Here is a 25,468-nt window from a genome sequence, read left to right as displayed (position 1 = left end):
TTGCTGATGATGCACAAATATAAAGGAAAATAACTAACACTGATTCCTGCAGAGAGCTACAAGAAGAATTAAATAAGCTTCATAAATGGAGCAATATATAGCAAATGAATTTAATGTGGACAAGTGCCATGTAATTAAGTTTGGTAAAAGTGAAAAAAAGGCCACATTGGGATTATAAGTTAGGAAGTTCAACCTTACACATATCACAATGGGACACAGAAGTGATTATCGATAACAGACTACTGTACAGTATTTCCTGCTGACCACATCAGTGAGAAGGTACGTAACATGTATACAATGCTTGCTAATATGAGAATAGCATTCACATATATAAATGAAGTCATGCTGAGAAAGATAATAACATCATTCATCAGTCCAACCCTGGAATATGCATCACTAGTCTGGAATCCTCATCTCAAAAAACACACAGATATGACTGACAAAGTACATAGGACAGCTACAAGATGGGTACCAAGCTTAAGGGATCTACGCTACAAAGAAAGACTAGAAAATTGAATCTACCAACACCACAGAAGAGAAGGAAAAGAGGAGACATGATTATGCTGTATAAAAGCATCTCAGGGAAAGAGAAAATAGACATACATGAATATACTGTAAAACCTACGGGGAAGCATCAGCAAGAGGACACCGCAAAAAACTACATAAAAAGAGAGGCGATAAAGACGTAGGAAATTCAGTTTTCCAAACAGGGCAAATGATCAGTGGAATGCACTACCGAATGAAAATGTGTGTGCCAAAACTATTCATAAATTTAAGGATATATATGATAAAAATGGTTTAATACACGGGACAGTAGGAGCTTGACTCATTCCTGTAAAGATACAATTAGCTATGAACACACACACACACACACACACACACAAAATGCATATACTGTACATGCATTGTCTAACTGTCATATCAACCTAGAAATAAACTCATGTATATGAACCTGGAATAATATTGATATTCTTACAAAAGTTTTGAGCACTCTCCATGATCTATTTATTTAGCATCATACATTCTTATTCTTCTGTGTTACTCAGATCTCTAATACTGACATGGACGCATAAATAGCACAGAAGAACTTGAAGTGTATTGAACAAAACACCTGTAATATAGCCTAGCTCACCTTATACATGGACCAGGTATCATAAATGAAATAACTGGCAGCCACCCAGGCATATCCAGAGGCCAAGGGATGCTGCGCCCTCATAACATCATGCCGGCAGTTCCACACCACCACCACACCACACATGCTTGATGCCAATGCCTGCAAGGGGGAAATGAGTATTTTTTAGAGAAGGCACTACTGTTCATCTCCTTTATCTTGAAGATTTTTTTGCTCTTTTACAGTTTCTCTCTAGTAGCTTAACTTCTTTAACCCAAAGATGTATTTTTCATTTTCTTCTTACTATTGTTGGACAATTTTATTTAGCTTAGGAGAGACTTGTTAACAGAAAGGGCTAAATTTAGTCTCTCTTAAGCCATTTAGTATGAGTGTCCTTGGCCATCGTGTTGTCTTGTCCTTTTGTTATCTTGAGCCAAAACAAGATGAAAACAAGTGTGTATCAAGTTGGAAAAAAAATGAAAACGTACTCAGTAGAGGTTAAAAAAAACTACAACAAACACTGGAGCCAACAACTCATGTCTTGTCCAAGATGTTAAGTGATTTTGACCGGCTACAGTACAATAGCAGACAGAATCGACTGAACCAAATTATGATGCCCATGACATGACTGGTCAGCTCAATAAAATATGAGGTCACTACCAGGAAATATATAACAAGAAAGTAAAGGACTGTAAACAAGATCTGATCACTCACTGTTCCAAACCCAAATGAGAAGAAAACAAGCAGGTGACAGAGGCAACTGAATGTGTAAATGTGGATGATTACATGGAAGACGATGAACACAGCCTGCCAATGGATATTGACTTTGAAGGTTTTGATGAAATGGTGGCAGAGGTGGAAGCTGCAACAGAGGTAGTGGTGAAGGAGAGTGGAGGAAAGGTCCACAAGGGGAGCCACAGAGTCCAATGTTAGCCTAATATTGTTAGCATTGGATACTAGTTTAGTCTATCAGTGCATCTCAATTTCTGTTTATGGGTTACAGTAGAACCCCGGGATTCGTACACAATTTGTTCCTGGAGGCTGTATGAGTTGCGAACTGTTCGAAAACTGAATTTTTTCCATAAGAAACAATGTATTTTGCATTAATCCGTTCTTTAGTATGGATGAAATGGTAGCTTTCGCCATACCCCATAATGAATGGCAAGATCGGAGACATGGGTTCCACTTTCAAACTTTGCATTGAGTTCTTTTTTCAGCTCAACTGTTGTTCTCACTGCTTTTCTCTTAGCTCCAGCTGACTCTCTAATCTTCTTAGGGCCCATGGTTATGTACAATTTTCTAACAAAAATACATAATTTATCACAAAGTTTTAATGGAGCCTGTATGATTGATGCATAGCTCGCAGAAGACAAAGTGAGACTGGTGACCACATGGCACCTACGATGCCGCATCTCTTTAGTGCGAATAGCGGGTCGCATACGAAAACTGGAGCAATTTTTGGACGAAAAAGCGGTACGAAAACCGAGTTGTACGAGCTGAGAGGCATAAGAATTCTGGGGTTCCACTGTAGTCTTCAAAAGTTATGTTAATATACTATACAGTATTACTTACTATCTCTCAACAACAGAATAAAAGTGGAATAGGAGAAAATAAGCTTTTTATTGACCCCTCAGAACCAATTAAAATTTTCCCCATAAGGCCCTTGGATTTGGCAAAATTGGGATTGGTGAGATTATTTTGACACCAATTACTCACCAAAATGAAGGGCTTAGAGTAATTGGTAACCTCAACATTAAAGCCAATAGTCTGTTAAAACCAAACACCATGCTGCTCGGTAATTTCCCCGGCATCATGTTTTTTCTGAACAAAGATCATCAAATATACTGTGGAGCATCATTCGGCCAGTCGTACACAATAACATACAGCTAGGCCTAAATGGGTCTTTTTCTAAATTAATGCTCTATTTATGGCTCCTCTCACCATGCTGGTCACCCAGATACTGATGCGGCATTCTGCTGGATGCGAAGAAGAGCCGGAGTGTGTGTGTGTGTGTGTGTGTGTGTGTGTGGTGTGTGTGTGTGTGTGTGTGTTGTGTTGTGTTGTGTGTGTGTGTGTGTGTATTTACCTATTTGTAGTATACAGGAATTGAGCAATGCTCGTGTTGTCCTGTCTCCATATTCACATTTATCAAGTCTACCTTTACACACATGAATGTTTTTCTCATGCACCACCTCTTTGTCTAAGTTATTCCAAATATTTAAGTATTTACCTAATATACCTAATTGTGATATACACGGAATGTACTATGCTCGTGGGTTTCCGTCGCTGTTTCTCAATAAGTCAAATTTAGCTTTAAACTCGTTTAAGTTTTTAGACTGGACGATCTCTTTGTCCAAGCTATTCCATAAGTCTATACTTCTGTAAGGAAAGCTATATTTCTTGATATCCTTCAAGCAGCTTGACTTTTTCAATTTCATTCCGTGTCCTCTTGTTGCTCTCTTATCCCATACAAACAGATCTTCTTTGTCAATTTTATCTACTCCCACCATGGTCCTGAACACTGCAATCATGTCTCCCCTCATTCTCCTTTCCTCTAAGGAAGGCAAATCCAGCTTTTCCAGCCTCTCTCTGTATGACAGGTCTGTCAGACTGGGGACCATCTTGGTTGCTGTTCTTTGTATTCTCTCAATCTTGTTTATATCTTTCTTTTTGTGTGGGGACCACACTACCGCTGCATATTCTAACCTGGGGCGGATCATGGCCACTATCAATTTTTTCATCATCTCCTCATCCATATAATGAAATGCTACTCTTATGTTAGTCAGGAGTTTACAAGGCTCCCTAACTATCTTGTTAATGTGTTTTTCTGGTGACAAACTATCTTGGACCAGGACTCCCAAATCTTTCTCTTCTCTCCTTTTTGTGATTAATTCATTACCCAACAAATAATTCAGTGATGGCCTCCTGGTACTTTTACCCATTTCCAATATTTTACATTTCTTTACATTAAATTTCATTTCCCACGTCCGGCTCCAATTGTGTATCCTATCCAAATCCTCCTGCAGTATTTTACAATCCTCCTCAACCTCTACCTTCCTCAAGATCTTTACATCATCAGCAAACAGACTTGCATAACTGTTCACTCCATCTACCATATCATTTACGTATATCAGGAACATTACTGGCGCCAACACCGAGCCTTGAGGGACTCCACTTGTTACTTCCCTCCATCCAGACATCCTATCCTTTATTACTGTCCTCATTTGTCTGTCTCTCAAAAAGTCTCTCATCCATTCCAGGAGTTTCCCCTTCAGTCCTCCTATATATTCAAGTTTCCACATTAGTCTCTTATGGGGTACCTTGTCAAAGGCCTTCTCTAAGTCTAAGTACACACAATCCACCCAACCATCTCTCTCCTGTACCACGTCAATCGCTCTCGAGTAAAAGCTCAACAAGTTAGAAACACATGCCCTTCCACTTCTGAATCCAAACTGACATTCGGCCAAAATATCTGTCTCTTCTAGATATTTTATCCATCTGTCTTTCAGGATTCTCTTGCACAATTTTGCGACCATGCTGGTTAGAGACACTGGTCTATAATTCAGGGGTTCTTCCCCGTTTCCTCCCTTATAAATTGGTACCACATTTGCCCTCTTCCATTCTTGTGGCACTGTCCCCTCTTCCAGTGAGCATACTATTAAACTGTGGATTTTATCTGCCAGTTGTTCTCTGCATTCCTTCAGTACCCAATTAGAAATTCCATCAGGTCCTGGGGCTTTCCTTACATCTTGAGTTTCCAGTAATTTATACACTTCCTGTACCTCCACTTTTATATCTTTTATCACCGGAAAATCTCTAATCACTCCCTCCCCTTCCACAAGCTCCTTTTCTGTAGTGAAAACTGACTGGAAACGTTTGTTCATTATTTCTGCTTGCATTGCCGCATCCTTAAAGACCTCTCCTTCTACTTTCAGTTTGGTGATTCCTTCCTTTTGTTTCAGTTTGCCATTAACAAATCTATAAAACAGTTTGGGTTCATCCTTGCATTTGTCTATTATACCTTTTTCAAAATTCCTTTCTTCTTCTCTACGTATTCTTGTGTATTCATTTCTTGTTCTTTTATATTCTTCCTTTGTTCTGTTGTTACCTCTCTTTCTCCAATTGTTCCATGCCTTATCTCTCTTTTTTGCTATCATACACCTTCTATTAAACCACTCCTTTTTCCTGTTTTCTTTCCCTCTTACACTTGGTACAAATTTTTCCACTCCCAAATTATAGAGGTCTAGAAAGATATCCCACTTCCTCTGTATCTCTCGTTTCTCTGAATTATCTCCAATCCGCATTTTCAAAAAAGTTTCTCAATGCTGTAAAATTTGCTTTCCCAAAGTTGTATCTTCCCTGTCTATGAAGCTTGTCTCTTGGCTCGACGTTCCCTATTAACATCTGGAACTCAATGACCACATGATCACTTTTTCCTAAAGGACAGAGATATTTCAATGATTCTATTACATCGGGTTCTTTGGTGAACAGTAAATCTAACCTTGCTGGTGTGTACTCACCTCGAAACCGTGTCTCTTCTTTGACCCATTGCGTCATCACATTATTCATTATTATATTTAATAACATAGTGCCCCACGAATCCTCGCCGCCTTTTTACAGTTAAAGTCACCCACCAAAATTATATTATTGCTTTTCTCAATTATTTTTTGCAAATAGCTAGCCATATCTGACAACATCTCATGGTAGTCGTCATCCTTCCATGCTCTCGTCTTTGGAGGAACATACACTACCATCATATCTCTCTTAACATTCTCTCCAGTTTCTATCTATCTATCTATCTATAGCCCGACGCCCTAATCCCGCAAAGGGTGGCCGCAGACAAGACGCCTTCAAGTCACTCTGTCACCCACCATTTGACTACCCTCCCCCCAACTCACCCCCCCCTTCCTCATATACCTCTCAACTCCATCCTTCCACCTCATCCTCGGTCTACCTCTCCCTCTCCCTCCCTCCACTTCACCTACATACACCCTCTTAGTCAGTCTTTCATTCTCCATTCTCTCCACATGTCCAAACCACCTCAGTGTATTTCTCCTAATCTTCTCAACCACATCCACATCTACCCCACAACGTTCCTTCACCTCTTCATTCATCAACCTGTCCCTCCACGTCACTCCACATGCTCCTCTCAAGTAACTCATTTCATATATATATCACTTCAGCCCTGCCTTCTCCCATTTCCACAGTATCTACATTTATGTTGTTCTTCACTGCTATCATCACTCCTCCTCTCTTTTTTTCTTTTCTGTCTTTTCTCCACAGTTTGTATTTACCATCTCCCAAATGAACATCAATATCTTCTCTTAATTTGGTCTCTACAAAGCACATGACATCAGGTTCATGTTCTCTTAAGAAATCGTTAATTTCAATCCTTGTCGATATGAAACCATCAACATTAGTATATATCACCTCAAATTAGTTTTGACATTTTTAATACCCTCTTTTCTCCTACTCTCTGTCCGTACCACTTCCTCAACTTCTGATCTTTCCCAGCCATCCCCCTTAGTTTCCTTCACTTCTATTTCCTTAAATACCACTTCCTTACTTTCGTATCCATTACTCTCCAAAAAAAAGTATTACATTCTTCCTCTGCCCTCTTATCATTTTTTTCCTTTACTTCTTCCTTTAATGATTTTAAAACTTCTCTTTCTTCTGTGCCTGTCCTCCTCTCTTCCTATTTCTCCCATCTTTCCTGTCACTTCTTATTGCTTTTCTTTCCTTTACAGGTGGCTTTACATTGAGTGACAAGCCTAATGGTTTCCTGTAAGCCAAGAAACCATTTACAACGCTGGGTGGTAACCATATAACCAAACCATACGTGCTCCCTACGTGTCAACAAGTGGGTTGGTGGAGGGTTAGTGTCCCTCCTCGTAGAACAACTAACTCAAAGTCAAATGGCCACCCCTTACAGGATTATGGCATCTGGCAGTAGATAGTAGACAGATAGATCTTTCTTCTTCATTCAGATCTTTTCTTATTATAATATTTTCCATCCCCTCCTCTTTGCTTAATTTCCAGGTCACTTTAAGTATCTCATTTATTACACTTTCTGATGTAAACTTGACTCTCATTGGTCTTGTTTCCCCTTTCTTATAAGGCCCTATCCTCCTTACTTCCTCAATTTCTTTTACCCACTTGTCTCCTTCAGTGTGAGTGTGTGTGTGTGTGTGTGTGTGTGTGTGTGTAGGAATGCCAGGCTGGTCGGTGTTTCCTGCATGTTCATTCTTTTACCTTATGAAAATTTGTTATATAAACATAAAGTCTGGCCAGCTCGAGGTGGTTGTTAAAATCAAAATTCATTAAAAGAGGGTACTGTATATTGAGGGTTAACTGTAATTCAACTGGAATATGTTCCACAGACTCAGGGGCACTGTCAGGGTCTTGCCATGGGGGGAAGGGGGGTACCTATTTTTTGGTTGCTATTGTTCTTAAGATACAGCTGCCTGGAAAGTATTACAACAGTATCTACATTAATTTAAAAAATGTATATATTGTTGAGTAGTACAGGAAGCAAAGCAAGAAATTATTAATACAGTACTCGAAGGAATAACAATTTAAAAAACAAATAATTTCCAATTTATATTATATTACAAAAAGGGAGCCTTCTCTCAGCTGTGCCCATGCACAGACTCTTCAATCCCTTTAGATGGCAATAAAAAAATTATTGTTGCTTAGGCTTTGCACAGCTAGCAGCATCCTCTACACCATGCTTCAAAGATCTAATTCACCGCAATCATGAGAGAAGCTAAGATAAAACACATGGTAATAAATATTGTAATCAATCTTTAATCAAGAGATAACGTGCTATCATTCACAATTGGCAACCACAGCACAAAAACAAAATAAGAAATATGCTCCTGAGAGACAGCGCTGTCAACATGACATGTCATTTCAACTTACTGTGCCTTGTAATATTTTTTACACATAGGTAGTCCCCTATCTACTCAACTTGATTTTAAAGAAAACTTAAGGTAATCTCTAAAAAATTACAGAGTACTGTATCAACGAAAAGCATTTACATGACATTTTTCCTTGTTTTTCTCTAAGCTTTCTTTAACTCAGGATCACTTTCTAATGCTTTTTTCAGCTTAAGCATATAAGGAGAGGAAGATGTTGGAGTATCTTATGTTTACTATATACAGGCATAATTTTTATGGGGGGGGTTTGTTTATTTCCATTTTACATATAAAAAATTGTACATACCAGTACTTTCTAAACAAATCTAACCCTTACATAAGTAAGAGACTACTTGTTCCTTCTAAAATATGTAAAGTTGGTGACTCCCTGTAATTGCAACACTTCTCAATATGCATTAAAAACTAATAGAGTTGGTGATAGTAAGTTATGCTGGTGGAGTGTAAAGGAAGAAAGCATGTGTGTGTGAGACAGTATGCCTGGGGGAAAGAGGGGTCCATTCCCAAGCTGCACTTGCATTTACCTATTTATGTTCTACAGGATTTGAGCTAAGCTCATGTTGTACCCCCCCTAATTATACAGTAATCCAACTCTGCCTTGCACAAACCACATTTGCATCCAAATTATTCCATGTGGTTATGTTTCTGTTTGGAAAGCTACAGTTTCTTACATCACCCAAGCAAGCTAGCATCTTTAATTTAAAACTATGTTCTTTCCTTCTCCCCTCATCCCTTATGATATAATCTCCTCTATCAATGTTCTCTATACCATACATTCACTTATGCATCATCATCATATCTCGTCTCTCTCTTTGTTCCTGTAATGTAGTGTAATGAAGTCAATTTCAACCTTTCCAATCTCTCTTCATACTGCAAATCCCTTTAGTTTGGTATCAATTTTGCAGCCACTCTTTGCATCTTCTCCAATTTATTTATGTTTCTTTAAATGGGGAGACCACACCAAGGCAGCATACTCCATTCTTGGTCTTACCACTTTCATTATCAGTTTACCTAGCATTTCCTTGCTCATATACCGCACTGTAATTAAATATTCTTATTTTCATAAATACAAGATCTATTCAGAAAGTATCCAACCTCATTTTCTTTTTTTTCCCACATTAACTACTTTGAGGACAGGGGTGGGGTTTTAAGTAGCGCAGTGCAGGACCTTCGCGCACTAGTGTGGTTAATGTCAGCCACCACAAGTGACTCAGTGGCTGTCAGTCTGCCCGTGTTCATGGTCATGCACCTTACGCTTGTCACATTCCTGCACTCATCATGATGACTGAAAAAGTCAAACAACGTTACTGCATCAAATTTTGCCAAAAACTAGGTGATACCCAAGTTGAAACTATCAGGATGATCCAGCAAGTTTTGGGGAACGAAGCCATGGGGGGTAATGCAAATAAAGGTGTGGTATGATCACCTCAAAAATGGCTGAAGGTCAGTTGAGAGTGATCCACATCCTGGAAGGTCATCAACAAGCAGGAATGTTGACAATGTGAAAAAGTCTGTGATTTGGTCACAGGATATCATCAGTTGACTGTCAGAGACTGGAATCAGTGATGGATCAGCACACAAAATTTTAACGGATGATTTGGGCAAGTGAAGAGTTGCCAGTAAGTTCACTCCAAACCTCCTTTCACATGAATAACAAGCTCTGCAGATGAACATTGCTCAAGACATGTTGGAGTGTGCAAATTGCGATCCAATTATGAAGACTGTTATCACTGGGTGTACAGGTATGACCTGAAAACCAAAGCACAGTCGTCCCAGTGGAAGCATGCAGGGTCACCTTGGCCAAAAAAAGCACAACAGGTCCACATCAAGGTGAAATGCTTGTTGACAGTTTCTTCAACTACCATGGTGTTGTGCATCACGAATACACACCAAAGGATCAGACTGTCAACAAACATTACTACCTTGACATTTGTCAGGACACTAAAATATCATAACACACTACATAATAGCTATTATAGTTTTTTTTCCAGCTGACGTAAATGTCGGCAATTGACATCCCGCCCGCCAGAGTTAGCAATCATAAACATTACCACTCGCCTTCGGAGGTGCTGCCGTCAACACCTTTCTATATCGTACTCAATGCAGTATGATCCTTGCTGAGTTCGGTATTATTTTGCGTATACACATAATTTTCACATATGTGTGAGAAACCATTTACAACGCTGGGTGGTAACCATATAACCAAATCATACGTGCTCCCTACGTGTCAGCAAGTGGGTTGGTGGAGGGTTAGTGCCCCTCCCCGTAAAACAAATAACTCAAAGTCAAATGGCCACCCCTTACGGGATTATGGCGTCTGGCAATAGACAGATAGATAGATAGTTTTCACTGTCACTTACCTAGTCAAAATAGTACGGTAAATATGTGCGGATTCGTGATCTCATTTAATATTTCAAAAGGATAACAAGTCCTGTCATTCCACTCCAGCCCACAGCATTGTTTCCTCGGTGAGAACAGCTAATGCTACAACCAAACATGCCTGGTGAATCACTGAGCAACAGGGAGAAACAAACAAAATAAAAAGTTGAAGTATGACTAATAAATGCATCCCCCGTCACATCATGGTGGATACTGAGAGAACCAACAGGCAACATTAAAATTTTCATGATCTACTGAGCATGGAGTTGCCACATATTATAATACTGGCACATTAAAAATTAGGTGGGGGCCTTTAAAGCAATAATAAAACAACAGTTACTAATGACACACATAATTATATTGTACACTCTTACAGTTGTGATAGGAGGGAGGGGTTTCGAGAGTGGAGGTTGGAAAAGGAAGTGGAGAGAAGGGTGGGAGGCAGGGAGCTGGGTGTCACTCGTTTCCCGCCTATAGTGGAATACGGTATAATGTATTTCAAAATATTGCACAGATGCTAACTTTGGCCGCCAGTTTTCCTTTTGATTGTATTTTTACCCTGATTAACATATTTTTAAGTATTTTTTAAATTCTTATTTTCATTGTATAATGCAGATAGAAATTAACTTCTTCACGTTAGCTCAATGTATTTACCATTGATTCAAAATCCATCATCACCTCAGTCATAAAGTCAGACACTATAGAAATGCTGATATTTATTCACATTAGCTCATTGTATTTACCACTATTAACCCACCGTGTGCCAGTGCCGTTTTAAAACAGTCTGACATAATTCCGCGGCCAATGCCAGTGCCGTTTTAAAATGGTTTACAATAAAAAAATTCACTGTGACTGCATTTTTCAAGATTCGCAGGTAAAAATTGGCAGGCATGTTTGGTAACTGTTCCTCTATCATCCCCCAGGCTGTCAAGGCCATAAACTCACTTGTTCCCCCCTCACGCTCGCTCTGCCTCACTCTGCCTGTGTGCCACACCCAGTGCTGTACATAGTGAAGGCATTTTGTAGATATTTTCATGTAAGTGTAAATTGTAAAGATTTTCTTGTAACTGTAAGGACTATATAGTGAAGTCAAGTTGTAAATACCTTCTTGTAAATACCAGGACTGTACGTAATGAAGTCAGGTTGTACCTGTCTTCAAGAAAGTGTAAGATAATGCATTCACAGTGAAAAAGACACGCAAATTGTGATAGATGCTGAAATTATAAGTACAGTAATCAGAAAAGTGTACTGAACATTGCTATACCTTCCCAGCATAAATACCTGAGTATATCTTACATAGAAAACGGCTTTCTCTCATGTACGTGGTGAGCGTGAGAGAGTGGCTATACCTGTACACGAGTATGCAGGACTCAATAAAACCCATTTCTGAGCCTCAGTGAGCATTTTAATGGTGAATTGGTTGTTTCCACATCAAAATCTATCTTATTAGAAAAAGAAGAAGAAAAAAAAAAAAGATAAAAAATTGGCCAGCACTGGGGTGACCCATAGGTCTAAAAATAGCTGGCACACGGTGGGTTAATGTGACACGAAATCCATAGTCATCTCAGTCATGAAAGATGATACAGTAAGGAAGTAAGTGCCTCTGGATGACCGAAAAAGCGAGTCTCGTCGTGGAGATGTTTATGCACCTAATTTTTTAAATTGTTTGTTTTCTTTGCATTTAAGCTTGATAAACAATATTTTTGTCTAGCCTGCTCCTACACTTATGCATAACTATCATGAGAGAGTGAAATGTGCTTGTGCTTGGAAAGATTTGTAGGGTAATAAAGAGATTCTGTATTTCCTTCCCAGCTCAGGTGGTTGGATGACGACTGCCGACATTTATGTCACCTGGAAAAAAAATGACTATAGTAATGTTTATATTACATGTTGACAATATATACATTACTAGCTATTATGTAGTGTGTTATGATATTTTAGTGTCCAACCTCTATAGTACATGTTAATGATATATATGTTACCAGCTATTATGTACTGTGTTATGTTATTTTAGTGTCCTGATATGTTATCCATAATTTTCGTCACACAGTTTGGCAGAAGAGACCCTGACCTATGGAATGTGGCAAGTTGGAAGCTGCACCTTGACAATGCGTCTGCCCATTCTTCTCAACTAATTCTGGAATTTTTGGCCAAGCACGACATCCCGCAGGTCCTGCGGGCTCCCTACTCTCCAGGCATGGTTCTGTGTAACTTTTGGTTATTCTTCATGCTCAAAACTCCGCTGTAGTCTGCTGAAGGGTTCCTGATTTGAGACTAGAGAAGACACCATGACAAATGCGACGAAGCACCTGTAGGAGGTACCGAAAACTGACTTTGAAAAATGTTTCAGGCTGCTGAATGCTGGGGTACATTTGTCAAGTCAGAAGGGGACTACTTTGAGGGGGGATTGGTGTCCTAGCTCAACAGGCGAATTATTATTATTATTATTTTTTTTTCTTCAGAGCCTAAGGTCACATACTTTCAGAACAGACTTCATAGATTATATGCTCCAATAATTATCTTATTTATACGCTTCTCTGGCAATATTCCCTGCTTTATTATTACACCCAACTCTTCTTCCTGAGAGTTGCTTTATGGATATCTTTGTTTCTCATTTTATAATCCCAATTTGGTCTCGTCTTACTTATGTCTATCTCAGTTACTTTACACTTGCTAGTGTTAAAATTATCTTCCACAACTGACTCCATTTATGTACCTGATCTAAATCTTGCTTCAACTCTATTTATGTCTACAGTTTTCTTCATGATTGTCGCATCATCAGCACACATATTCATATATGATCGAACTTCAATGGGTATATCATCTACATATATCAGGAACATAATGGGAGCTAAAACTGCTCCCTGGGGCACTCCACTTATCATTCCATGCTGAAAACTTAACTCTAACCATAGTTCTCATCTGTCTACTGGTGAGACAACCCTCACCCATTTCAATGGAGAACCATCTACGTCACAATTATATTTAAATTTCCAAGTCACTCTTTCACAAGGTACCCTATCAAATGCTTTCCTGAAATCCAAATAAATACAATTCACCCACCCATTTCTTATCTGTAACAAATTACAGTAATAACTCTGTCGTAAAAACTAAGCAAATCTGTGATACATGAAGTAACTTCTCTGAAACTAAACTACCTTGAGGTTATTATCTTAATTTTTCTCTAAATCAGCAATCCATTTCATTCTTATGATTATTTTCACACAATTTACAAACAACAACTTGTAAGAGTCACTGGTCTACAGTTTAATGGGTCTTCCCTGCTGCCAGTCATTATGATATATTGGTTTTATATTTCCTCCCTTCCAATGCCTTGGCAAATCTCCTCCCATTAAAGAGCATTTTATTATCTCATATATTGATTTCACTAACTCTTCAACACATTTCTTGATTACCCAACCAGAAATGTTATCAGGTCCCATGGATTTGGTTACACCACATTTGTCAGCAACTCCAAAAGCTCATTGGGTTCAAAATTAACCATTCACTTATTTACCCTGTTCCCATGATTTACTTACAATCTCTGAAAATCCTCTTCCATTACAAATACTGTCTGGAACTTATCATTCTTAACATCACATATTCTTTATCATCATATTCTAATCTTACAATTCCATCTTTAATTTTCATTTCATTATTTATATACCTGTAAAATAATTTTGGATCACTTCCACACTTACCAACTATATCCATTTCATATTTAGCTGCTGCTTCTTTTGTAATCCTCACACAAGCATTTGTAAAATTTTTCTCTCTCCAGTGCTGACTGACTCTTAGTTTTCCTCGCCATATTCCAAGCACTGTTTCTCTTTTCCACTACTGCTTTATACAGTATCTATCATTAAACCAATCCTTTTCCTTCTCCAACTTAGCTCCACATTTGGGAACTTATTTACTAATATCCTCAGTGTGTGCTTCTTTACATCAAAAGTATATTTTCTATAAGCATTAACATCAGCTTTGCAATGATTATATCTATTATCTTTATGCATTTTAACCTGACAACTGCTACATACTTCACATGATGGGAAACATGTAGCTGCTACATACATCATAATTACATGCAAGTTTTTCTTTTTAATGGGTCATTTCTAATGCTGTTTGGCACCTCAACTGCGCTATTTCCATCACCATCCGTGTGTTCCATCACCACCCACGCATCCTCAGTATTTCCTTGTTACTAGTCTGGAAATGCACAGCTTCATTACTTCACCAAGGCTGAACTGAGGTAAATAATGAATTCATATAAGTTTTCCCTATACTTTTAAATGCACTCTTTCATTTCATACGAGCAACTATTATTTTTGAGAAAAAAATTCTTCCTGTTTTTTTTTGCGCATGGGGGAGGTAGACCAGGAAACCTAATGCAGCAGTTATCGGGTTAATTTAATCTTCCTGGCTGAAAACCTCAAGTTCAATCAATATGTGATCACTCTTACCTAGGGGCAAATAGTACATTATATTTTGGATATCATTTGGATCTTTAGTGAAAACAAGATCTAACCATGATGGTTCATCATCATGTCTGGTTCTTGTACCTTCCTTAATATTTTGGATTGTTAAGTTACCTGTTGCCTGTCCTTGTAATTTATAACCCCATGTATTGGTATTATTACCTGCATCACTTTCTTCCCAGTTAATTTCTTTACAAGTGTAATCTCTGGTTAATACCAATTTAGTTCTTCTTTGCACCAGTTTTTTCCAAGTATATCAACATATCTTTACTCATCATTCCATGTTCTTGGTCAAGATGGGATAAAAACTACTCCTATATCTATCTAATTACCTTTCTCATTGATGATTCCTACTGTTATGGTTTCTACATTTTTATTTTCAGTATTTATTTCTACATGTATTGAATTTTGATTAATTTTTGTCATTATTAAAACTCCTCCTCAGATATTCATTCTCTATCTAGCTATCGACTGCCAGACGCCTTAATCCCCTAACAAACAAATCGCCTCCATGTTGCCCTGTCCCCCACCATTTCACTGCCCTGCTCCCAGCTCACATCCCCCTCTCTCATATACCTCTCCACTCCATCCCTCCATCTCATCCTTGGCCTCCCCCTCCCTCTCCCTCCATCCACCTCACCCACATAAATTCTCCTTGTCAGTCTCTCACTCTCCACCCTCTCCATATGGCCAAACCACCTTGATGTGTTTCTCCTAATGCATTCTATCACATCCACGTCCACACCACAATGCTCCTTCACTTCCTCATTTGTCAGTGTTTCTTCATATGACTCCACTTGCTCCTCTCAAATAACTTATTTCCGCTTCTCTCACTCTTAACTTTAGTCCCTCCAACAAGGTCTAGGCTTCACTTCCATACGTTAAAGTTGGTATCACAATACTGTCATGCAGTGAATTTTTTACTTGTATGCTCACTTCCCTGTTTCTTATCACTGCTTTCAAGGAATCAGCAACCTTTCTTCCTTGTTGTACCCTTTCAAGCACTTCACCCTCTAAACTTCCATCCTTACTCATCACACTACCCAAGTACTGTACTTGAATGCACTCACATTTTCCATTTCCTCCTCATCCAACCTCACTGTACATTCAGTGACTTCACTTCTCTCGAAGACCATGACTTTACTATTCCCTACATTCTCCTTTAGATTCCGTTTCTTACACACTCTCCCAAACTCATCCACCAAGCCTTGCAGCTCCCCTTCGTCTTCACCTAACAACACAGTATCATCTGCAAACAACAGTACAAACAGTTTCCAAACACTGCCCTCTCTCATTAAGGCCACTCCAACAGCCACTGCCCTACCTTGTACCTCATCTCAACTAAAGTCCCTCCTTACTATTATCCCCCTTGTATCTCTCAATCTCCTTCAACCTCCATGTAGATTTCATCACTTCACCACCCTTACTGAGTTAGAATTTTGACTGGCCTTTCCCCATCCTGTCAATACTGTCCCAACCTTCACACTCTCTCAATCCCTTCCCCTCATCCATTTCTTTCTGTATTTAGCTCTTTAGTCAATTCACTGGCTTTCTTTTCCTCTGTCTCTTTCCTCTCAACTTTATTTCTGATTTCATCTTCTTTATCTCCAAACACTATCAGGCATCTTTTCCAATCTATGGTTTCCCTCACTATGTTCTCCCTCTTATGATGTCTGATACTCCTGCTTCAAAATTTAATTTTCTTCCTTTTCTTCCCTCTTCAATCTCTCCTTAGTCCTCTCTTGTTCCTCCATTATTACATTTAATGCAATTTTTCTATTTATTTCATCTACCTGCCATGCATTCTCCATATTTTTCATTTCTGTTTCCACCTCCTCCATTGTCACCTGCTTTTCCCTTTCACCTCTCTTTCATGGTTCATTCTCTTCCTTTAATGTCTTAATCTGACTTTCTGCCTTTGCCTTATATTCTACCAATTCTTTCTCAGCCTACATCTTTCTCTCCTCCAATTCATCCCCTTCAGCTAGTCTCTTCTCCAAAGCAGTCAACCTTTCTACGAGATCCTTACCAAAATCCTTATTCACAAATTACCTGTACTCTTCTTTCTAACAATTCTATGCTCATCATAACCTCCCACTCAGCCACCACCCTTTCTACCTATCTATAGCCAGACACCATAATCCTGTAAGGGGTGGCCATTTGACTGAGTCAGTTGTTCAACGAGAAGGGGCACTAACCTTCCGCTAACTTATTAGCTGACATGTAGGGAATATGTAAGGGGTGTGGTTACTACCCAGCATTGTAAATGGTTTCCTGGCTTGCAGGAAACCATTAGGCTTGTCACTCAATGTAAAACCACCTGAAAGGGGAAAAAAAAAGTAATAAAAAGTGACAGGAAATATGATGGAAACAGAAAGAGGGTAGACACTAAAAAAGAATGATAAATGAGAAGGAAGAAGTTGGTTGCACTACATCAAGTGAGTTGATGATGGCCACCACCTTCTCTAACTTTTTCTCCATCTCCTTGGATTTACCCTGAAACCCTTCAAAATCTGGTGATTCAGGATTCATCCTTTTGCCACTAGATTTACTCTTTGCTGAAATTTAGGTGGACATATTTATTGTACACAAAGCCTTTGTTGTCTTACCAGTGTTTCGTGGCCAGCTGATTTTTAGAGCATCCACATCTTTACAAAAGAGACCTTCTGTCTTCTTATTATCCCTGAATCTTTAGAAGTTTAAACTAACGTGGAGGCATTTACTTACCATGAATATAGGTCTCCTGTCCCACAAATTTAATAAATTTTTATGCTCCGTCCAGCATATGTCTGACTGCTGAGGCATCCTTTCGAATTGTACTTGTGCAGTACAGCAAGTGCACATCCCAGACTGAGGGCTGTATTCTTGTCAGCTCATGAGGATTTCAAGCATCACATCCTTAACAGTCTGTTTCTGTACCTTATATACTATTATAAAGGCTGTGTCCATATAAGCAACATGCAAATGAATAATACCATGCAATATGTAAATAACATCTACAATGAAGAGGAGGTGTAGGAAAGTCTTGCCTTCACATGATTGTACCAGTATAGCCAGACCGTTCTGCTGCCTGGTTAAACAATTGTCCCTTAGCTCCCTCCCTATCCACTAAAAAGGGGATGGTGGTCTGCAGAACGGCAGCTTCAGCCTGCAGTTCACCAGGTTCACATCCAGATGAACCTTGGACCGCAACAGAAAACGAGGAGCTCAAAAGCAATTCAAATTACCCTTGGTGGTTGTGATGAGATGATCCCTTCACTGTCAGTGCCAAGTCTTTGTACATGGTGATTAGGGGCACCTGAAGTTGCTCTTCCTTAAGTGCTGAACAACCAACTATGGGATGGGCAAAAATAGATAAGTATGTAGGGAAGGCTATGATAGCATGGTGCAGATGTACATGTTACACAACTAGTGTGCTGGCTGACCACAAACATAGTTATCTCATTTAATATGGTGACTTCTTTTTCAAGAATTTTTTGCTACTTTCATAATACAGTAAAACCTCAATATAACAGACTTCAACAGACTGGAATTCGCTTTTATCAGAAACGAGGAGCTACCGGACTAAATTCCTATACAGTATATCGGAATAAGTCCGATAAAGCCAGAAGCAGTTTGGACTGTCTGACCACTTCAGCAACGTTCAACACAATAAGGTACATAAAAGACATGTTTATCAGTGTACAGTACAGTATTATTATATATACAGTAATATACCATATGATTAACGTAGTGAAGTTATAACACAGTACAGTACTGCAATGATAGTCCAAACAGTTTAAAAAACGTTTGTGCGATCCGGACTAATGTCCGATATATCAGAAAAAGTCCAGGTTAGCATGGGGAGGTCCGGATGTCGTTTTTATCGGAATTTCACATTTTTCAGCATGGCCTCGGCCCCAATTAGTCCATTATAGTGAGGTCTTACTGTAATTTATTCAGTTTACGAGAGCCTACTTATGAAATTATGCTGGTACACAACCCCAGCTAATAATAATAATAATGATAAAAAAATCTTCTTGAAGCTGAATAAAATCATCAGGAAGCATAAAGAATAAACTAGAAAAACATCATTCATTATAAGAACTTAACACAAGAAATGTCCGAAGAAGAATACGAGGTGCTATCCAAAATTTTCCGGAGCAGACTGTAGCACCAGTCGAACAGGGCAGTACTCCCGAGGAGGATGGCAAGCTGGTGATGGGGAGTGCTGGAGCTCCCGTTTCACCAGCCCTCAGGACTTGATCCCGACCATCTCTCTTTGCTGAACATTTTCAGTGCATTCATTTACATAGAGAGTAGGCCTGCATGCTCTCATAATACCTCTACCTTCAACTGTCTACACCACACTACATGCGCATAACATATCACATCTTCTATTCACTTTCTTTAGTAATGGCCGCTGCAATGTTACTATCAAATGAGGTGGTACCTTGGATTGCCACCACCGGCAGGGTAGGGCTGGCGGCACAGGGTCCTCCCGGTCGCCATCAAGCGACTGTGCCGGCAGCGACTGTTGTTATTTCTGCTGATGCTTGTCAGTGAGGAAGTGAAAGTGCAGCCTTATTCTTCACCAACATCCGCGGCCTTACCACAAATTTAAACTCAGTTCATTTTTTCCTTCAGTCCATATCCCCTTTGGCCCTTTTCCTCACAGAACCACAAATCTCACCCTCTACCGATATATCTCCATTTTGTTTTCCCAGTTACCATCTCCTTACAAACTTCCGTAACAAGGGCGGCACCTGTTGTTATATCAAATCCCAATATGCAGTTGACACAGTTTTAAACTTCACTTCATCGAGTTTTGACTACTCATTATATAAACTAAGTTGTCGAAATATTACCAAATATATTTGTGTAGTCTATCGCTCCCCCAATGCTTCTTCGGAACCCAGTGTATTTGATTCCATATCCACACAGTTGAGTAACCTTAACCTTGCCTTCAGCACCGATATAACCATTATGGGTGAATTTAACATACATAATGTTAAAATGGTTATTGCATTCTTAAGTTACCTGTTGCCTGTCCTTGTAATTTATAACCCCATGTATTGGTATTATTACCTGCATCACTTTCTTCCCAGTTAATTTCTTTACAAGTGTAATCTCTAGAGTGCGAGCTGTTTGCAGAATCACTTAATCTCACCCAGCTGGTAAAGCAACCAACCAGAATACCTGATAATCCTGACCATAATGCCCATCTTTTGGATTTATTCTTGACAAATAATCCAGATCAATACAGGATAGAGGTACTGTCACCACTTGGATCCTCTGACCACAATCATCAAAGCCTCATTAGTTAACCCCCCCACACCTCCCCGTTCCGAATCTGTCAGGGTGACCCGAAGGCACTTTGATGGGGCAAACTGGGATGGATTTAGAAATTATCTTGCTGACATTCCATGGCAGTCTTTCTTCTCTAGTGATCCCAATTCCACCCAGTCCCACATTTGCGACTTAATACTAGCTGGTATGGATATATTCATACAAAGTCAACAGTTCACTAAAAGATCGAACTCTCCAAAATGGTTTGATGGCAACTGTGCCAGAGCAACAGCCCAAAAGTCATTAGCATATAACTCTTACATAAAATAAAAAACATCTGAATCACTCTCTCAATTTAAAATAGCTACAAATCATGCAAAAGTTGTATTAAATCTAGCTAAATCAAACTTTCTTCAAAAGAAAGCATCAAAACTTCTTAACAACCCTAATGACAATAGAATATTCTGGTCAAATCTTAATTCTTTCAATAACAACTTTAACAAGGCATCTTCCATTCCCCCACTAAACTCTTCAGATGGCAAAATTACAAATGACCCATGTGGGAAAGCAGATATTTCTGCCAGTACACTTGCCAGAAACTCTACCATAGACGATACCAGCCAGAATGTCCCAGTATTAGAACTTGACTTTCCCGAAATTGCCCCACTTAAAATACAGACAAGATACGTAAAATCCTATCTATCTATCTATCTATTGCCAGACGCCTCAATCCCGTTTGGGGTGGCCACAAACAAATCGCCTCCAAGTCGCCCTGTCCCCCGCCATTTCACTGCCCTGCTCCCAACTCACACCCCTATCTCTCATATACCTCTCCACCCCATCCCTCCATCTCATCCTCGGCCTCCCCCTCCCTCTTCCCCCCTCCACCTCACTCACATACACTCTCTTCGTCAGTCTTTCACCCTCCATCCTCTCCACATGGCCAAACCACCTCAGTGTGTTCCTCATAATGCTTCCTATCACATCCACATCAACACCACAACGCTCCTTTATATCTTCATTCATCAGCCTGTCTCTCCATGTGACTCCACAAGGCTCCTCTTAAATAACTCATTTCCACTGCTCTCACTCTTGACTTGTGTCCTTCCAACAATGTCCAAGCTTCACTTCCGTACGTTAGAGTTGGTATCACAATACTGTCATGTAGTAACTTTTTCACTTCCATGCTCACTTCCCTGTTTCTTATCACTGCTTTCAAAGAACCAGCAACCTTTCTTCCCTGCTGTACCCTTTCTAGCACTTCACCCTCCAAACCTCCATCCTTACTCATTACACTACCCAAGTACTTAAACGTACTCATATTTTCCAGTTCCTCACCATCCAACCTCGCTGTACATTCACTGACTTCACCTCTCTCAAAGACCATCACTTTACTCTTCCCTACATTCACCTTTAGATTCCGTTTCTTACACACTCTCTCAAACTCATCCACCAAGCCTTGCAGCTCCCCTTCGTCTTCACTCAACAACACAGTATCATCTGCAAACAACAGTACAGGGAGTTTCCAAACACTATCCTCTCTCACCACGGCCACTCCAACATCCACTACCCTACCTTGTACCTCTTTTATTACCCCATCCATGTACAGATCGAACAACCATGGAGACATGACACATCCCTGTTTCAAACCAACTTTCAAAGAGAAAAATTCACTTAGTTCACCATCCACACGCACTGCAGCCTTCGCACCATTGTACATACTCTTCACAGCATTCAACAACTTCCCATCTACTCCACATATTCTTAACACTTTCCACAATCCTTGTCTATCCACCCTGTCATATGCTTTCTCCAAATCCATGAAAGCCGCATACAACTTCTTTCCCTTCTCTAGAAACTTTTCCACTAAAGATCTCATCACTCAAATCTCCATTCACATCTTGAATCCAACAACTTAATTAGTGACAGACAATATGGTTTTCACCATGAAAGATCCACCATTGACATAATCAATTTCCTAACTCATACCATCCATCAATCAATTGATCTATGTGGAGAAACTCATGCAGTAGCTCTTGATATTTCTAAAGCTTTCGACAAAGTATGACACCGTTCCCTGCTGTCCAAACTCCCTTGCTATGGACTAACGTCTTTTGTTCCTTTGATTTCTTCATATCTTAGTGACAGGAAAATAAGAGTATGTGGGTGCTCACACCCAGGTAAGAGTGAATGGAGATTTGAGTGATGAGTTTTCCATAAATGTTGGTGTGCATCAGGGGTCAGTTTTGAGTCCCATGTTGTTTATCATGGTACTTGAAGCCCTTTCACGTGACTTTAGAAACGGACTCCTGTGGGAGTTGTTGTACGCTGATGATTTGGTGTTGATTGCAGAGAACGAAAGGGAGGCAGAGGAAAGGTTTAGGAAGTGGAGAGATGGTATGGGGCACAAGGGTTTAAGGGTAAATGCAGATAAAACAAAAGTGATGATATCTAGGGTAGGTGGCGGTACTGTACTGTCAAAGACAAGGGAGAGTGGCCATGTGTAGTTTGCCACAAGGGCGTGGGAAGTAATTCCATCTTGTGCGGTGTGTGTGATAAATGGGTGCATAAGAGATGTAGTGGTATCAGAGGTAGACTGCGAGATAATGCTGATTTTATGTGTACAGCATGTCGAGGTGAGCAGGTGGAGATTGTAAGACGTGAAAGGATTGAACTTGCTGGTGAATCTCTTGAGTGTGTGGAAGAGTTTTGTTATTTGGGAGACATGTTGTGTGCTGGAGGTGGGGCTGGAGCTAGCTCTGTGGCTAGTGTAAGAAGTGGTTGGAAGAAGTTCAGGGTGCTCTTGCCTCTCCTGACATTGAGAGGACTCTCCCTACGTGCTAAGGGGTCTTTGTTTGCAGCATGTGTTAGGAGTGTAATGCTGTATGGTAGTGAGACCTGGGCAGTAAAGGAGGAAGATATTCGCCGCCTCAGATGTACAGAAATGACAATGATTAGGTGGATGTGCAGTGAGTCCCTGCGTCCAAGGCCTGGAGGGGCTGGGTTTACGATGGAAGAGTTGAGAGGTAGGATGGGACTGGAGTGTAATGGTGTTGTGATGAGGAGAGGTAGACTGAGATGGTTTGGACATGTGGAGAGGATGGGGGATGATAACTGGGTGAGGAAGGTGAGAAGTGTTAATATTGGGGGTGGGGTTATGAGGAATAGACCGAGAAAGACATGGGACGAGGTCATTAAGTGTGACCTCAGGGTTAAGGGACTGAACAGGGAGGCTGCAATGGATCGTGCAGCGTGGAGAGCCGCCATTAGGTGACCAAGGCCGACACATGCAAGCATGTTGGAGCCTTTAAAAACGAAAACGAAAAGTAGATGATGTATATTCCAATTTCCACTCAATTAACACCGGCGTGCCGCAGGGGTCAGTTCTGCCCCCAACCCTATTCCTGGTTCATATTAATGATCTCTTATCTGTCACCCACAATCCCATCCATTCATACGCACATGACTCAACACTACATAATTCATTCACACTCAGACACCCATTTACAAAGTCTGATACCTCTACCTCCGAACTCAGTACAGCCATCTCCATAAAGCAAGACCTATCCACGATCAGTGAATGGGGACAAAACAACCTAGTCTCTTTTAATGCTAGTAAAACTAAATATATACAGTTTACTAATAGACAGATATTGCCAGATTCGTACATTACCTTCAGTGCCATTAATATTCCCATCTCCAAAAGTACAGTAATCACTCCAATATCCAACGTAATAGAGCCACAGGTAGGTGAGGATATTGGTTCTGTCCGGATATTGGGCCCCAGCTTATGGACTTGTACTTATGGACCCTAACTCAGAGAAACACCTATACAACTGAAGGGAGAAACCTGTACTGTACACAGGAAAAATCATCTGGTAAATTACCAATATGCCAGGAATCGAACCAGGGACTCTCAGATCAGAGCCAGGCAGCATACCACTACACCACGACCAGGTAAAAGTTAACTCACGTTGTCACAATCTTGTAACCAACGTCCCTCCGCCCCCACTGTGGGCATCAAGAGGATGAGTGCCAGGGGGTTAACTCATCCTCTTGATGCCCACAGTGGGGGCGGAGGGACGTTGGTTACAAGATTGTGACAACGTGAGTTAACTTTTACCTGGTCGTGGTGTAGTGGTATGCTGCCTGGCTCTGATCTGAGAGTCCCTGGTTCGATTCCCGGCATATTGGTAATTTACCAGACCTATACAACTCCCTCTGGACATGCATAGCACCTATTTAAGACCCAAATCACACCAATAAGGCACATAAATGACTGAAATAAATGCAAAAGAAACATAAAATGAGGGTTTAGAAGTATGTTCATACATTAATAAACATTCTGGTGACTGGCTTCTGGACTGGTACTTATGGACCCTAACCTAGCTTAACTCAGAAAAACACCTTCCTACTGCATATGCATAGCTCCTAACACCCTATTCACACCAATAAAGGACATTAAAGAGTGAAATGAGGTAAGTATAGTATGGAAAAAAGTACAATATGAAACATTCTGCCTACTTACAGCAAGTCCATGGCCACCTCGATGAATAACCGCCTCCTCTCGGACTCTGACATTAAGGATTTCCTGAAGCACTTGCAGTACACTGTTCCTGAAGTCTTGCACTGAACTTAGTAAATCACACACAGAAGTCCATTCTCTTCACAGTGTGCACTCTTGTCTAACTAATGCTCCATTGTAACTTACTAAGTGTTGCACTTTAACTTTTCCCATTCTTATAATTTTCCAAAGCCAAAACAAATGTCTATTTACGTTAAATTTTTTTTCAATTGAGTCTTTTCTCTCACACCTGTAAATCCTTAACACAACACACTGTTTTTTCACTGCACAACACTTTAAATTCCCGTGTGGTCTAGTGGAGAAGTTCTTGCTGTTTATTCACTGTCAGAGTCCGAGAGTATCACTGGCAGGTGACCTAGGGGTGCATCGCTGGGTCGTGGTGATGGCGTACCCACTGCAGACGACTCTGAAGACAGCCGCAAACTCATGTCGAGCGGTGACTCCACCGTGGCTGATGTGCTGGGCTGTGGCTCGGAGCATGAGGGCCTGTCTTGGGGAAGCAACGGAGTGGAGCCAGGGCTGGGCACAGCAGGGGTCACGGGCCTGAAAAAACTGTCAATGGTTGATTGACGCAATGACCGACGATTCTGACGACTGATGATGCGTTGCCTGAAAGCACGCACTTCCTCCACGAGTCCCAAGGGCCCCATCTCCCTGTCACAGTCCGGGTGTTCCAGGTAGTCTAGGACGAACTCTAGATGTTCCCGGAGTGCGC

At 40.3% G+C, this 25,468-nt stretch overlaps 1 protein-coding gene across 1 annotated transcript in view; it reads right to left on the bottom strand.

Moving 5' to 3' along the window:
- LOC145407112 (TLC domain-containing protein 3A-like) overlaps positions 1–25,468 on the bottom strand; it is a 117,889-nt gene that overhangs the window by 55,088 nt on the left and 37,333 nt on the right. Inside the window, exon 3 of the mRNA XM_080278132.1 lies at positions 1,133–1,273. Coding sequence (XP_080134258.1) covers positions 1,133–1,273 — 141 coding nt within the window. The remainder of the gene's footprint in view (positions 1–1,132; positions 1,274–25,468) is intronic.

This window comes from Coenobita brevimanus, chromosome 72 (assembly GCF_032717465.1).
Source record: "Coenobita brevimanus isolate Jiangsu-jjx chromosome 72, ASM3271746v2, whole genome shotgun sequence".
In the NCBI taxonomy this organism is placed as follows: Eukaryota; Metazoa; Arthropoda; class Malacostraca; order Decapoda; family Coenobitidae; genus Coenobita; species Coenobita brevimanus.
This window is presented reverse-complemented; position numbering and strand designations above follow the sequence as displayed.